The sequence below is a fragment of the Ranitomeya imitator genome, chromosome 2 (assembly GCF_032444005.1).
Source record: "Ranitomeya imitator isolate aRanImi1 chromosome 2, aRanImi1.pri, whole genome shotgun sequence".
Lineage (NCBI taxonomy): Eukaryota > Metazoa > Chordata > Amphibia > Anura > Dendrobatidae > Ranitomeya > Ranitomeya imitator.
Genome location: NC_091283.1, coordinates 745,354,805 through 745,370,625, shown reverse-complemented (window position 1 = coordinate 745,370,625; position 15,821 = coordinate 745,354,805). Strand labels below are relative to the sequence as shown.

Sequence of the window (15,821 nt, the reverse complement as noted above, 5' to 3'; positions counted from 1 at the left end):
TGAAGATCACTGCTAATTTGTTTCTGCTGTTCAGCCCAGTCACAGGCAAAAGTTTACCTTTATTGGAGACTGGGATTTGTACTATATAATGCAATACTGTGCTATTGCAGTATATAGTATAAGCAATCAGACAATTGCAGGTTCAAATCCCATAAAGTGACAAAAAAATGAAATTAACCCCTTTCCGACATCGGGCGTAATAGTACACCGATGTCAGACTCCCTCTATTTGATATGGGCTCCGGCGGTGAGCCCACATCTTTCCAGGGACATAGCAGCTGTTTTGAACAGCTAACATGTGCCCGCAATAGCCACGGGTGGAATCGCGATCCACCTGCGGCTGTTAACCAGTAAAATGCCGCTGTCAAACTTTGATTGCAGCATTTAAATCGCGCTTCCGGCAATCCCGCCAGAAATACGCACACTGGTGACCCCCGATCGCGGGTCACCGATGTGTTTGTATGACAACTCTAGGTCTCCTGGAGACCTCTATGGTTGTCAGTGCTGGCTTGTTGTGATCGCCACCTAGTGATCGGCACTCTCATAGCAAGCGAGTAAATCTGCTATACAGAGGCGATCTGAGCATCGCCTTTATGTAGCAGAGCCGATTGGGTTGTGGCAGCTTCTAGTCTTCTATGGAGACTATTGAAGCATGCATAAAGTTTAAAAATGTTTTTAAAAATATAAAAAAAATTTAAAAAAGTAAAAGTTCACCCCCCTTTCGCCCCAATCAAAATAAAACAATACAAAAATCAAACATACACATATTTGGCATCACGACATTCAGAATCACTCAATCTATCATTAAAAAAAAGATTAACCTGATCGCTAAACGGCGTAGCGAGAAAAAAAGCCAAAACGTCAGAATTACTTTTTTTTGGTCATTGCGACATTGCATTAAAATGCAATAACAGATGATTAAAAGATCATATCTGCACCAAAATGGTATCATTAAAAATGTCAGGTCAACATGCAAAAAATAAGCCCTCACCCAATCCCAGATCATGAAAAATGGAGATGCTATGGGTATTGGAAAATGGCGCAATTTTTTTTAACAAAGTTTGGATTTTTTTTTCACCACTTAGGCTGGTTTCACACTAGCGTTTTTGAACGCATGCGTTTTTTTAAAAAAACGCATGGTACAAAAACGCATGTAAACGCGTGTAAACACGCGTTTACATGCGTTTTTGTATGCGTTTGCGTTTTTTGTGCATTTTTGGGAAAAAAAAAAAAAAAAAGGTTACAATAACCAACCAATGAGAATAGAGTGGGCTAGAGAGGGCGTACATGATTGGGACTCAATATATAGACCCTAGGGGTACATAAAGTTTCAGAGCTTGCTACTGTTTCCGGTGTCACGATGGATCTTTCAATAGCGAACTTTAATTTCCAACTGGAGTTCAGCTTCAAGATTTTCCTTGCCTGTGTTTTTGCTTGGGAGCAAGACCGAAACCGCCAAAGATGGAGAAGGAGACAGCGTCGGCGTTTTTGGAGGCACCCCATCATTGAAGTGCGTGAGACCCGCGGAGCATATCACACCCTGTATGCGGAGCTGAATGCCAACCCCGAGAAATTCCAGGATTACACCAGAATGTCGCAAGATTCTTTCCGTGAATTACTGTCTCGTGTCGAAGGTTCCATACGGCGACAGGACACACGGCTCCGTAGAGCAATTCCACCCGAGGAACGTCTATTGGTGACATTACGGTACGTTCCAAAAATAAACCAATGATAGTCAAATTTTGGGGTTATGACATGTATTTTGGGTTGTTTTTTTTTAATTTTACTTATTGAAAAACAACATAAAATAAGAGCCGTTTTATAATTTTTTTTTGGTTTCTTTTCCTTCTAGATTTCTGGCCACAGGAGAGAGTTTATCTTCCCTGCACTTCCAATACCGCCTTGGAATCTCAACCCTGTCCGGAATTGTTGTGGACACCTGTCGTGCGTTATGGAATGTACTCCGTGAGGAGTTTATACCCGTACCCACCGTGGACATGTGGCGGGAAATATCAAAAACATTTTTGAACGTGTGTGATTTTCCAAACTGTTTAGGGGCGGTGGACGGGAAGCACATCCGCATTGTTAAACCTGCAAGAACCGGATCTGAGTTTTTTAATTATAAAAAATATTTTTCGATAGTGCTCATGGCAATAGCGGATGCGGAGTGTCGCTTCATCGCCGTGGACGTTGGAGCTTTTGGCCGTGGCAATGATTCCCAGACCTTCAAGAGCTCTGATATGGGCCGCCGTGTGTATGGCAACAATTTTAATTTCCCACCTCCACAGCCTCTCCCCAACACTCAAGGGTCACCGCTGCCATTTGTTATGGTTGGGGATGAGGCCTTCCAGATGTGTGAAAATCTCCTGAAGCCATATTCTAGTAGGGACTTGGACCATACTCGCAGAATATTCAACTACAGACTGACAAGGGCAAGAAGAACCGTAGAGTGCAGCTTTGGCATTCTGGTTGCAAAATGGCGCATTCTCGCAACAGCCATCAATCTAAAAGTGGAAACAGTGGACGAGGTGGTCAAAGCCTGTGTGGTTCTACACAATTATATAATGGCTAAGGAGCGACCCCACATTGAACTTGATGAACCAATTTCACACCCATTGCCCGATTTTCATCATCACCCGATGAGGTCAACTGCAGCCGTTGGTCTTATGCGTGACCAATTTGCGGCCTATTTTGTGTCCGATATTGGACGGGTTTCATGGCAGGACAATGTTGTTTAAATGTCCTGTTGTATGTTAATGTTTACCAAATATTAAATACTGCTACCAATTTTTCAAATTAATAAACTTTTTTGTGTTCACCAGGTCTCCTGTCTTTTTCCGCTCTAAAGGTTGAACAAAGATGGGCAGTAGTAGTATATCATAATTTGTAATCCAAAACAAGGAGTGGGTGATAGTTGATGAGGTAACAATTTGATTTTTTTAATCATAATTGACCTCTGTTGCACTCCCTATTTTGGTTTACAAACAATGATATAAACACGCATACTTATAATGTAACCAGATTTAAATTTCTTTATTGGTAATCTTCTTGACGTCATTGCGTCACGACTGGCACGCTCTCTATTCCCGTCAAGTCAAGTGTAAGAAATAATGAATTCATGATGAACATAAACATGATCATGAATTCAAAATTTCTTACACCTGCCAAGGTGAGGATAGATAGTTAGCGTGTGCCAACCATTGTCCCATCAGTTTGACAAACATTGTCACATAATGTGCTATATAGAATATGGTGAATATACAAGTCAGTAATCAACTAAACAGGTCAGGTGTCTATTTTGACATCTGACCGGTTCAGTTGAGTTCTGAACTTGATTTACACCATTTTTTCTTTGTACAGTGACACTACACCAGTTAAAAATTAAAAATAAGAGTATGGAAATAACTACTATTTTTTTGGCCAACTCATATCTGTATACTAAAGAAACACATATAGATGTTGTCTGGTATTTTATACTACTGGAGATATGTGTAGGCCAAAAGAATAAAAGTGTGTAAACGCAGTTTATTGGTGTGTATTTAGAGCGGTGAAAGACACAATAAACCAAACATTATTGTTGAAAATAAACTTTTTTTTATTGGGGAAAAACACAAATTTTTTTTTTTTTACCGCGCCGGGTTGAACCACGCCGGCTTGGGGTTGAGTGCCGTAACTGGGGGGTATTTAGAACTGAAGCCTGGCTCACCGTGGAGGAGGAGGCAGAGGTTGCAGGAGAATGGGCAACAAAACTTGAAGGGTCTGGAAGTTCGGGGATGGGGCTTAAAACATGAGGGGCTTGAGACAAACTGCACGGTTGAGACACATCGGAAGGTGATGGGGGAGGAATAAACAAAGTTTTCTGTTTCTTATGGGTTTTGCCAGTTTTCTGTGTTTTCCGGGTTGGGGGAAGTCTTTTGGGGCTAGGGTGTAAACTTTGGGTGGGAGACACGTCAGGACCCGGCTCCACAATTTCACAGTCAGTCTCCATTGTGGAGCGCTCGGCAATCTCTGAGTCCAATGGGGGGAAAGATAAAGTCCCGCCTGGGTCCTGGTGCCTCGTTGGGGGGGGGGAAACAAAAACCCTCCCAGGATCCTGGTGCCTCGTTGGGGGGGGGGGGAAATTAACACCCTCCCAGGGTCCTGGGGCATCGTTGGGGTGGGGGAAACAAATCCCATACCAGCGTCCTGCTGCATTGCTGGTGGGGGGAACATAAAGCCATGGATGGTTCTTGGTGCATCGGGGTGGGTCCTGCCCGGAAACGTATGGCTTGGTCATGCATCATGGGGTGCCCGGTGCGATACGCCATGGATGTGTCCTGCTGCATCGGGGGGTTTCCTGCCCGGAAAGCAACGCCTCGGTCCTGCTGCATCGGGGTTGGTCCGGTCCGATATGCCAGGCCTCGGTCCTCCTGCATCGGGGTGGGTCCGGTCAGATATGCCAGGCCTCTGTCCTGCTGCATCGGGGGTGGGCCGGTCCGATATTGCATGGATTGGTCCTGCTGCATCGGGCGGTTGCCGGGCCGATAAGCCACGCCAGGGTCCTGCGTCATAGAGGTGTCAGCGGAGGAGGTCCAAGCCGGAGCAGCGGTCGTCACGGTGGTGGCGGTGGGATGTCCAACAGCACTCGTCATCGTGTTGGCGCTGTACTGGAGAACACCTGTTGAGGGAATAGAGGTGGCCGTGCAGTGGTATGCAGCAGAGGTAGGAATGGTGTTTACTTCGGACAGTGACGGCACAGTTGGATATGCCGCCACATTACGACTCTGACTCTGCTGCATAGCCTGCCCCAAAGCAACATTGCAGGCCTGCATCACACTCAGCTGGAGATCAGGGCTAAGGTGTTCCGACATGCTCTGGTGGATTTTATTAAAAAAATGATGAGCTGGCTTCTGGAGGTCGGCTTTAACTTGATCAAGGCTTTTAGCGACATCCTGGATGCGGCACTCTAACAGGTTATGGGACACATCCATTTTGTCACTTAAAGCCTTGATAGCTTCGTGTAAAACCGAGCTCAAGTGCAAAAACTCGGGCATGAGGGACCTATCCGAAGCCCTCTGTCACTGCCGGGATGAGCCCGCAAAAATGGGTGCAGCGAAAGAGGACTGCGAAAGGGGAAGACCTGATGGGCCAGCTCCCTGGTCTCCAGTGACTGTGGAAGACCCACCTGGTGCTGCGCTGCTGGATGGCTGGGACGGGTCCGTGGCTGTCGGCTGAAGGACCGCTCCAGAACCTGTGGCGACAGTCGTGCAGTGTGTGCTGTAAAAAAATAAAACAGAAAATTAATACCAAACGATAACAAGACGGTACATCCTATGGAATTAAAAATGACAGATTATGTCAATGCAATACAACCGGAGGCATGTGACAAATACTTACGTTCTCAAGAGAAGGACCGGTCTCAGGAAGGCCAGCACACGGTGGTACTTGTACAGCCGGTGCCTTGCTCCGGAACCACTAGCTGCACTCTTCTCTGCACGCAGGTCCTTGTTGAAGCGGTCCTTCGTGGAACGCCAACGTGTTCTTACTTTGTCCACTGTGAAATAACAATAAAATATAATGGTCAGAATCAGGACTTTTGGCCATGCTCTCGTGACTGTGTGTGATGACAGAAACTACGAAAAGTTTCTGTCATCACACACAGTCAAGAGAGCATGGCCAAGGTCTGTTTCTTCACACTATCGTGCAATACTTACCAAATGCATTACGGACCCGTGGCGTTGAATTCTCCCAGCCATCCCACAACGCTTGGGCCACCTCACTCCACAAACGACGGATAACACTATTGACGGAGTGCTGTTGATCCCGGCTGTCCCACAACGGGACTCGCTCCTGTACCAGAGTGATTAGCAGGTCATTATCGATGTGGTCATCGTCCCGTTGTGAAACCTAAAATTTAATTAAAAAAAATTAAGTTTGCTCAACCACATTTAAAAAAAAAAAAAAAAAAATGAGAAAGGGCAGAAATATGAAAGACAACTTAAATAAGGACAGTCTGCCTGGTATACATACCCGCTGCCGTCTTCCACCTGGACCTTGACTCCGCTGCTCCGTACCTCTCTGTCCCTCAGTTGAAGTGCTCTATAGAATAAAAAAAATATAATTGCCTCATGTGTCGATGTGACAGTCAATACTTACCAAGCTGACGGAACAAAAAATTACCTCGCTCACGTGATCCACTTCTGATTGCCGTGGCTGGAATTCATCATCAGACGAAGAAACCGGAGAAGACATTCTGATGCGTGTTGAAAGAAAAACATTGAAAAAATTAGGACATGTAGATCCAAAAAAATTAAAGAATAATGCATTGGCAAGGATATACTCACATTGCTCTGTGTCTTGTCCAACAATGCGTCCGGGCAGGGTGCTGTCTTCCTTGGAGTCTGATGAGAAGTGACCAGAAACTTCCCCCAGCCTTCCTTTTATAACCCTTCAGCTATGGGGGAGCCTTATCAGTGTCTAGACAACCTTATCTTAACTATGGTGCCAAAAAAAACGCATGCTTAAAAAAAACGCATGCGTCAAAAAAAACGCATGCAAACGCATGTCCAAAAAAACGCATGCGTCTCCATTGACTCCAATGCAATTTTTTTCCAAAAAAAACCGCATGTGAACGCATGCGTTTTTTTTGAAAAAAAAAACGCTTTGCAAAATACTACATGTTGCATTTTAGAAAGTGAACGCATGCAGTTAAAAAACGCATGCGTTCAAAAACGCGGACAAACGCGGACATCAAAAAACGCACGCGTTTTTAATGTTAAATATAGGGAAAAAAACGCATGCGTTTTTTTTCAGAAAAACGCATGCGTTCAAAAACGCTAGTGTGAAACCAGCCTTAGATAAAAAAGAACCTAGACATGTTTTGTGTTTATGAATTCATAATGACCTGGAGAATCATAGTGGCAGGTCAGTTTTAGCATTTAGTGAACCTAGTAAAAAAGCCAAACAAAAAACAAGTGTGGGATTGCATTTTTTTTGCAATTTCACCGCGCTTGGAATTTTTTTCCCATTTTCTAGTACATGACATAGTAAAACCAATGGTGTTGTTCAAAAGTACAACTCATCCTGCAAAAAAGAATCCCCACACATGGCCATATTGACAGAAAACTAACAAAGTTATGGCTCTGTGAAAAAGGGGAGCGAAAAACGAAAACGCAAAACTGAAAAAAGCTCCGGGGGTTAAGGGGTTAAAAATAATTAACTATATATATATATATATATATAGCAGTGTGCCAAAGTTTTAGCAGGTGTGAATAAATAATGCATATAAAAAATGCTTTAAACATAGAAGTGTTAATAGTAGTGTTGAGCGATACCGTCCGATATTTGAAAGTATCGGTATCGGATGGTATCGGCCGGTATCGGATAGTATCGACCGATATCCGAAAAATATCGGATATCGCCGATACCGATATCCGATACCAATACAAGTCAATGGGACACAAAAATCGGAAGGTATCCTCTATGGTTCCCAGGGTCTGAAGGAGAGGAAACTCTCCTTCAGGCCCTGTGATCCATATTCATGTGTAAAATAAAGAATAAAAATAAAAAATATTGATATACTTATCCTCCGACGCGCCCTGGTTGTCACCGCTGCAACCGCCATGCTTCCCTTCCTAAGAATGAGCGCGTTAAGGACCTTCGATGATGTCGTGGCTTGTGATTGGTCGCTGAGCGGTCATGTGACCGCTCACGCGACCAATCACAAGCCGCGACGTCATCAAAGGTCATTAACGCGCTCATTCCTAAGAATGAGCGCGTTAAGGACCTTCGGAACCTTCGATGACGTCGCGGCTTGTGATTGGTCGCTGAGCGGTCATGTGACCGCTCACGCGACCAATCACAAGCCGCGACGTCATCGAAGGTCATTAATGCGCTCATTCCTAAGAATGAGCGCGTTAAGGACCTTCGATGATGTCGCGGCTTGTGATTGGTCGCGTGAGCGGTCACATGACCGCTCAGCATCCAATCACAAGCCGCGACGTCATCGAAGGTCCTTAACGCGCTCATTCTTAGGAAGGGAAGCTGTTATGTAGGCAATCCAGTGACACAGTGTGCCAGCAATCAGAGCACATACAGTGATCTGACAATAACCCAAAAACAATAGAACGAGCTCTGAGACGTGGAATCTCTGTAGACCGCAATACCTGAACCTAACCTAAACACAACTAAAGGCAGCTGTGGATTGCGCCTGACACTACCTATGCAACTCGGCACAGCCTGAGGAACTGACTAGCCTGAAGATAGAAAAACAAGCCTGACTTGCCTCAGAGAAATACCCCAAAGGAAAAGGCAGCCCCCCACATATAATGACTGTTAGCAAGATGAAAAGACAAACGTAGGGATGAAATAGATTCAGCAAAATGAGGCCCGATATTCTAGATAGAGCGAGGATAGCAAAGAGAACTTTGCAGTCTACAAAAAACCCTAAAGCAAAAAACCACGCAAAGGGGGCAAAAAGACCCACCGTGTCGAACTAACGGCACGGCGGTACACCCTTTGCGTCTCAGAGCTTCCAGCAAAACGAAATGACAAGCTGGACAGAAAAAGTAGCAACAAAAGCAAAAAGCACTTATCTAAGCAGAGCAGCAGGCCACAGGAAAGATCCAGAAGCTCAGATCCAACACTGGAACATTGACAAGGAGCAAGGAAGACAGAATCAGGTGGAGTTAAATAACAAAGCAGCCAACGAGCTCACCAGAACACCTGAGAGAGGAAGCTCAGAAGCTGCAGTACCACTTGTGACCACAGGAGTGAATTCAGCCACAGAATTCACAACAGTACCCCCCCCTTGAGGAGGGGTCACCGAACCCTCACCAGAGCCCCCAGGCCGACCAGGATGAGCCACATGAAAGGCACGAACAAGATCTGGAGAATGGACATCAGAGGCAAAAACCCAGGAATTATCTTCCTGAGCATAACCCTTCCATTTAACCAGATACTGGAGTTTCCGTCTAGAAACACGAGAATCCAAAATTTTCTCCACAATATACTCCAATTCCCCCTCCACCAAAACCGGGGCAGGAGGCTCAACAGATGGAACCATAGGTGCCACGTATCTCCGCAACAACGACCTATGGAATACATTATGTATGGAAAAGGAGTCTGGGAGGGTCAGACGAAAAGACACAGGATTGAGAATCTAAGAAATCCTATACGGACCAATAAAACGAGGTTTAAATTTAGGAGAGGAAACCTTCATAGGAATATGACGAGAAGATAACCAAACCAGATCCCCAACACGAAGTCGGGGACCCACACGGCGTCTGCGATTAGCGAAAAGTTGAGCCTTCTCCTGGGACAAGGTCAAATTGTCCACTACCTGAGTCCAGATCTGCTGCAACCTGTCCACCACAGAATCCACACCAGGACAGTCCGAAGACTCAACCTGTCCTGAAGAGAAACGAGGATGGAACCCAGAATTGCAGAAAAATGGAGAGATCAAGGTAGCCGAGCTGGCCCGATTATTAAGGGCGAACTCAGCCAACGGCAAAAAGGACACCCAATCATCCTGGTCTGCAGAAACAAAACATCTCAGATATGTTTCCAAGGTCTGATTGGTTCGTTTGGTCTGGCCATTAGTCTGAGGATGGAAAGCCGAGGAAAAAGATAGGTCAATGCCCATCCTACCACAAAAGGCTCGCCAAAACCTTGAAACAAACTGGGAACCTCTGTCAGAAACAATATTCTCAGGAATGCCATGCAAACGAACCACATGCTGGAAGAACAGAGGCACCAAATCAGAGGAGGAAGGCAATTTAACCAAGGGCACCAGATGGACCATTTTAGAAAAGCGATCACAGACCACCCAAATGACTGACATCTTTTGAGAAACGGGAAGGTCAGAATTGAAATCCATCAAAATATGTGTCCAAGGCCTCTTTGGGACCGGCAAGGGCAAAAGCAACCCACTGGCACGTGAACAGCAGGGCTTAGCCCTAGCACAAATCCCACAGGACTGCACAAAAGTACGTACATCCCATGACAGAGATGGCCACCAGAAGGATCTAGCCACTAACTCTCTGGTACCAAAGATTCCAGGATGACCAGCCAACACCGAACAATGAAGTTCAGAGATAACTTTACTAGTCCACCTATCAGGGACGAACAGTTTCTCCGCCGGACAACGATCAGGTTTATTCGCCTGAAATTTTTGCAACACTCGCCGCAAATCAGGGGAGATGGCAGACACAATGACTCCTTCCTTGAGGATACTCGCCGGCTCAGATGAACCCGGAGAGTCGGGCACAAAACTCTTAGACAGAGCATCCGCCTTCACATTTTTAGAGCCCGGAAGGTACGAAATCACAAAATCGAAGCGGGCAAAAAATTACGACCAACGGGCCTGTCTAGGATTCAAGCGCTTGGCAGACTCGAGATAAGTAAGGTTCTTATGATCAGTCAATACCACCACGCGATGCTTAGCTCCTTCAAGCCAATGACGCCATTCCTCGAATGCCCACTTCATGGCCAGCAACTCTCGGTTGCCCACATCATAATTACGCTCAGCAGCCGAAAACTTCCTGGAAAAGAAAGCACATGGTTTCAGCACTGAGCAACCAGAACCTCTCTGTGACAAAACCGCCCCTGCTCCAATCTCAGAAGCATCAACCTCGACCTGGAACGGAAGAGAAACATCTGGTTGACACAACACAGGGGCAGAACAAAAACAATGCTTCAACTCCTGAAAAGCTTCCACAGCAGCAGAAGACCAATTAACCAAATCAGCACCCTTCTTGGTCAAATCGGTCAATGGTTTGGCAATGCTAGAAAAATTACAGATGAAGCGACTATAAAAATTAGCAAAGCCCAGGAATTTTTGCAGACTTTTCAGAGATGTCGGCTGAGTCCAATCCTGGATGGCTTGGACCTTAACCGGATCCATCTCGATAGTAGATGGGGAAAAGATGAACCCCAAAAATGAAACTTTCTGCACACCGAAGAGACACTTTGATCCCTTCACAAACAAAGAATTAGCACGCAGGACCTGGAAAACCATTCTGACCTGCTTCACATGAGAGTCCCAATCATTTGAGAAGATCAAAATGTCATCCAAGTAAACAATCAGGAATTTATCCAGATACTCACGGAAGATGTCATGCATAAAAGACTGAAACACAGATGGAGCATTGGCAAGTCCGAACGGCATCACTAGATACTCAAAATGACCCTCGGGCGTATTAAATGCAGTTTTCCATTCATCTCCTTGCCTGATTCTCACCAGATTAGAAAACAAAGAGAGGGGGCACAACAATTTTAGAGAGGGATCCAACCTGGTCTAAATATATTAAATCGATATGCAAAAAAGAAAGAAAAGAAATAGACCATAGAAGGGGATCACCTCAGACATGGATCAAGTGAAAAATATGTAATTTTTATTCCATACAAATATGCAAAAATTAGACACAAAGAAACCACAGAACACAAACATTAAAAACAATTAAAATTGGTCATCCAAGTGACCTACAAACATTTCACTTAGGCCTATAATAGGGCCAAAACCCCCGAATACCCACTCCCCAGTAAATACAGTATCACATATAGAAAACATACACAACTGCATGTGTGATATAGCAGTAATAAATGTGATGTCTATGTGAACAGTACACTGCACCTAGAGAGAAAATAGGATAATTCCTAAGAAATCACAAAAAAGATAGCTGCACTAGTGAATCTGAGAGACCATGGAGTCATACATTAAACAACCTAAAATAGTAAATAATCATGCCAACAAGCAAGGGCCGATGAGATGGTAAAGTGAAAACATATAACAATTTCAGTAGTAGGTAACTGATGTAATGGGGCACGTGCCCTCAAAACCCCCTCACCCCAAGAAAGGGTATATGGTAATCCCCTATAGAACGCTTGCTGGCATCAAATAACACCTATTAATACAATATCATGGCCATCAGACCTCACTAGTCATGTAGAAAGCAGTCACCCCTGACGAAGCCACTGTGTGTGGCGACACGCGTCGGGTCAGCTTACCTCCTGTCTCCCACTCCCCAGGTGGCTCTGTGTGCGCTCTGCAGCCTTGGTTGTTACCATGTGTTAACTGCTTTCTACATGACTAGTGAGGTCTGATGGCCATGATATTGTATTAATAGGTGTTATTTGATGCCAGCAAGCGTTCTATAGGGGATTACCATATACCCTTTCTTGGGGTGAGGGGGTTTTGAGGGCACGTGCCCCATTACATCAGTTACCTACTACTGAAATTGTTATATGTTTTCACTTTACCATCTCATCGGCCCTTGCTTGTTGGCATGATTATTTACTATTTTAGGTTGTTTAATGTATGACTCCATGGTCTCTCAGATTCACTAGTGCAGCTATCTTTTTTGTGATTTCTTAGGAATTATCCTATTTTCTCTCTAGGTGCAGTGTACTGTTCACATAGACATCACATTTATTACTGCTATATCACACATGCAGTTGTGTATGTTTTCTATATGTGATACTGTATTTACTGGGGAGTGGGTATTCGGGGGTTTTGGCCCTATTATAGGCCTAAGTGAAATGTTTGTAGGTCACTTGGATGACCAATTTTAATTGTTTTTAATGTTTGTGTTCTGTGGTTTCTTTGTGTCTAATTTTTGCATATTTGTATGGGATAAAAATTACATATTTTTCACTTGATCCAAGTCTGAGGTGATCCCCTTCTATGGTCTATTTCTTTTCTTTCTTTTTTGCATATTCTCACCAGATTATACGCACCACGAAGATCTATCTTGGTGAACCAACTAGCCCCCTTAATCCGAGCAAACAAGTCAGATAACAATGGCAAGGGGTACTGAAATTTCACAGTGATCTTATTAAGAAGGCGGTAATCAATACACGGTCTCAGCGAACCATCCTTCTTGGCTACAAAAAAGAACCCTGCTCCCAGTGGTGATGACGATGGGCGAATATGTCCCTTCTCCAGGGATTCCTTCACATAACTGCGCATAGCGGCGTGTTCAGGCACGGATAAATTAAATAATCGACCTTTAGGGAATTTACTACCAGGAATCAAATTGATAGCACATTCACTATCACTATGCGGAGGTAGGGCATCGGACTTGGGCTCTTCAAATACATCCTGATAATCAGACAAGAACTCTGGGACCTCAGAAGGAGTGGATGACGAAATAGACAAAAATGGAACATCACCATGTACCCCCTGACAACCCCAGCTGGATACCGACATAGAGTTCCAATCCAATACTGGATTATGGGTTTGCAGCCATGGCAACCCCAACACGACCACATCATGCAGATTATGTAGCACCAGAAAGCGAATAACTTCCTGATGTGCAGGAGCCATGCACATGGTCAGCTGGGTCCAGTACTGAGGTTTATTCTTGGCCAAAGGTGTAGCATCAATTCCTCTCAATGGAATAGGACACCGCAAAGGCTCCAAGAAAAACCCACAACGTTTAGCATAATCCAAATCCATCAGATTCAGGGCAGCTCCTGAATCCACAAACGCCATGACAGAATACGATGACAAAGAGCATATCAAGGTAATGGACAGAAGGAATTTGGATTGTACAGTACCAATAACGGCAGACCTATCGAACTGCTTAGTGCGCTTAGGACAATCAGAAATAGCATGAGTGGAATCACCACAGTAGAAACACAGACCATTCAGACGTCTGTGTTCTTGCCGTTCAACTCTGGTCATAGTCCTATCGCACTGCATAGGCTCAGGTTTAATCTTAGACAATACCGCCAAATGGTGCACAGATATACGCTCGCGCAAGCGTCGACCGATCTGAATGGCCAAAGACATAGACTCATTCAAACCAGCAGGCATAGGAAAACCCACCATGACATCCTTAAGAGCCTCAGAGAGACCCTTTCTGAACAAAGCTGCCAGCGCAGATTCATTCCACAGAGTGAGTACTGACCACTTCCTAAATTTCTGACAATATACTTCTATATCATCCTGACCCTGGCACAAAGCCAGCAAATTTTTCTCAGCCTGATCCACTGAATTAGGCTCATCGTAAAGTAATCCGAGCGCCAGGAAAAACGCATTGACATTACTCAACGCAGGGTCTCCTGGCGCAAGAGAAAATGCCCAGTCCTGAGGGTCGCCGCGCAAAAAAGAAATAATAATCAAAACCTGTTGAATAGGATTACCAGAAGAATGAGGTTTCAAGGCCAGAAATAGCTTACAATTATTTTTGAAATTAAGAAACTTAGTTCTATCACCAAAAAACAAATCAGGAATAGGAATTCTTGGTTCTAACATAGATTTCTGATCAATAGTATCTTGAATCCTTTGTACATGTGTAACGAGATTATCCATTGAAGAGCACAGACCCTGAATATCCATGTCCACACCTGTGTCCTGAAACACCCAAATGTCTAGGGGGAAAAAAAGACTGAACACAGAGCTGAGAAAAAAAAATGATGTCAGAACTTCTTTTTTCCCTCTATTGAGAATCATTAGGTTGGCTCCTTGTACTGTTATGTAGGCAATCCAGTGACACAGTGTGCCAGCAATCAGAGCACATACAGTGATCTGACAATAACCCAAAAACAATAGAACGAGCTCTGAGACGTGGAATCTCTGTAGACCGCAATACCTGAACCTAACCTAAACACAACTAAGGGCAGCTGTGGATTGCGCCTGACACTACCTATGCAACTCGGCACAGCCTGAGGAACTGACTAGCCTGAAGATAGAAAAACAAGCCTGACTTGCCTCAGAGAAATACCCCAAAGGAAAAGGCAGCCTCCCACATATAATGACTGTTAGCAAGATGAAAAGACAAACGTAGGGATGAAATAGATTCAGCAAAGTGAGGCCCGATATTCTAGATAGAGCGAGGATAGCAAAGAGAACTTTGCAGTCTACAAAAAACCCTAAAGCAAAAAACCACGCAAAGGGGGCAAAAAGACCCACCGTGCCGAACTAACGGCACGGCGGTACACCCTTTGCGTCTCAGAGCTTCCAGCAAAACGAAATGACAAGCTGGACAGAAAAAGTAGCAACAAAAGCAAAAAGCACTTATCTAAGCAGAGCAGCAGGCCACAGGAAAGATCCAGAAGCTCAGATCCAACACTGGAACATTGACAAGGAGCAAGGAAGACAGAATCAGGTGGAGTTAAATAACAAAACAGCCAACGAGCTCACCAGAACACCTGAGAGAGGAAGCTCAGAAGCTGCAGTACCACTTGTGACCACAGGAGTGAATTCAGCCACAGAATTCACAACAGGAAGCATGGCGGTTGCAGCGGTGACAACCAGGGCGCGTCCGAGGGTAAGTATATCAATATTTTTTATTTTTATTCTTTATTTTACACATGAATCTTAATCCCGATACCGATTCCCGATATCACAAAAATACCGGAATTCGGTATCGGAATTCCGATACCGCAAATATCGGCCGATACCCGATACTTGCGGTATCGGAATGCTCAACACTAGTTAATAGATAATATTCATCAAGTGAAAAAAATTAAAGAGAAGTTTGTTAGGGGTCGAGTTTCTGCCTCTGCACAGGGGGAATCTCGGGCCATCTCCGCTGCGGTCTCCCATTCTTCTCCTGCCGCAGTGGAGCCTGCTCAGCGGAAACGTCGATCCCAGCGTCTGGCTCAGTCTGACTCTGTGCTAAGAGTTACTGCTGCGTTTCCTGCTTCTCCCATTGAAGTCAGTGCTGGGCAGCAGCGAGCGGACGCTTCTGGGGCTAAGTCCTGCTTTTCACATTCTGAGCATGCCCTGAGTAAGATCTCTCAGTGGAGATCGAGGGTCACATGATCAGATACTGCAGCTAAGGTCCTTGTAGCTGCTAGGACTAAATCCTGCTTTGCACTCTGAGCATGCCCAGGGCG

The 15,821-nt window shown here is 44.8% G+C and overlaps 1 protein-coding gene across 1 annotated transcript; it reads left to right on the top strand.

The window, feature by feature from the left end:
• Nucleotides 1-1,279: 1,279 nt before the first annotated feature.
• On the top strand, nt 1,280-2,817 carry LOC138667742 (uncharacterized). The gene is made up of 2 exons (XM_069755839.1): nt 1,280-1,706; nt 1,852-2,817. Exons 1-2 carry the CDS (start codon nt 1,360-1,362, stop codon nt 2,735-2,737), a joined length of 1,233 nt encoding a protein of 410 aa, XP_069611940.1. The 5' UTR covers nt 1,280-1,359; the 3' UTR covers nt 2,738-2,817.
• Nucleotides 2,818-15,821: the final 13,004 nt, after the last annotated feature.

What these genes read in the sequence shown, in the direction of transcription:
- LOC138667742 (XM_069755839.1), top strand. Translation starts at nt 1,360, where the DNA reads ATGGATCTTTCAATAGCGAACTTTAATTTCCAACTGGAGTTCAGCTTC. An exon ending in CGTCTATTGGTGACATTACG is followed by an intron (nt 1,707 to 1,851) that starts GTACGTTCCAAA and finishes TTTTCCTTCTAG; the next exon opens with ATTTCTGGCCACAGGAGAGA.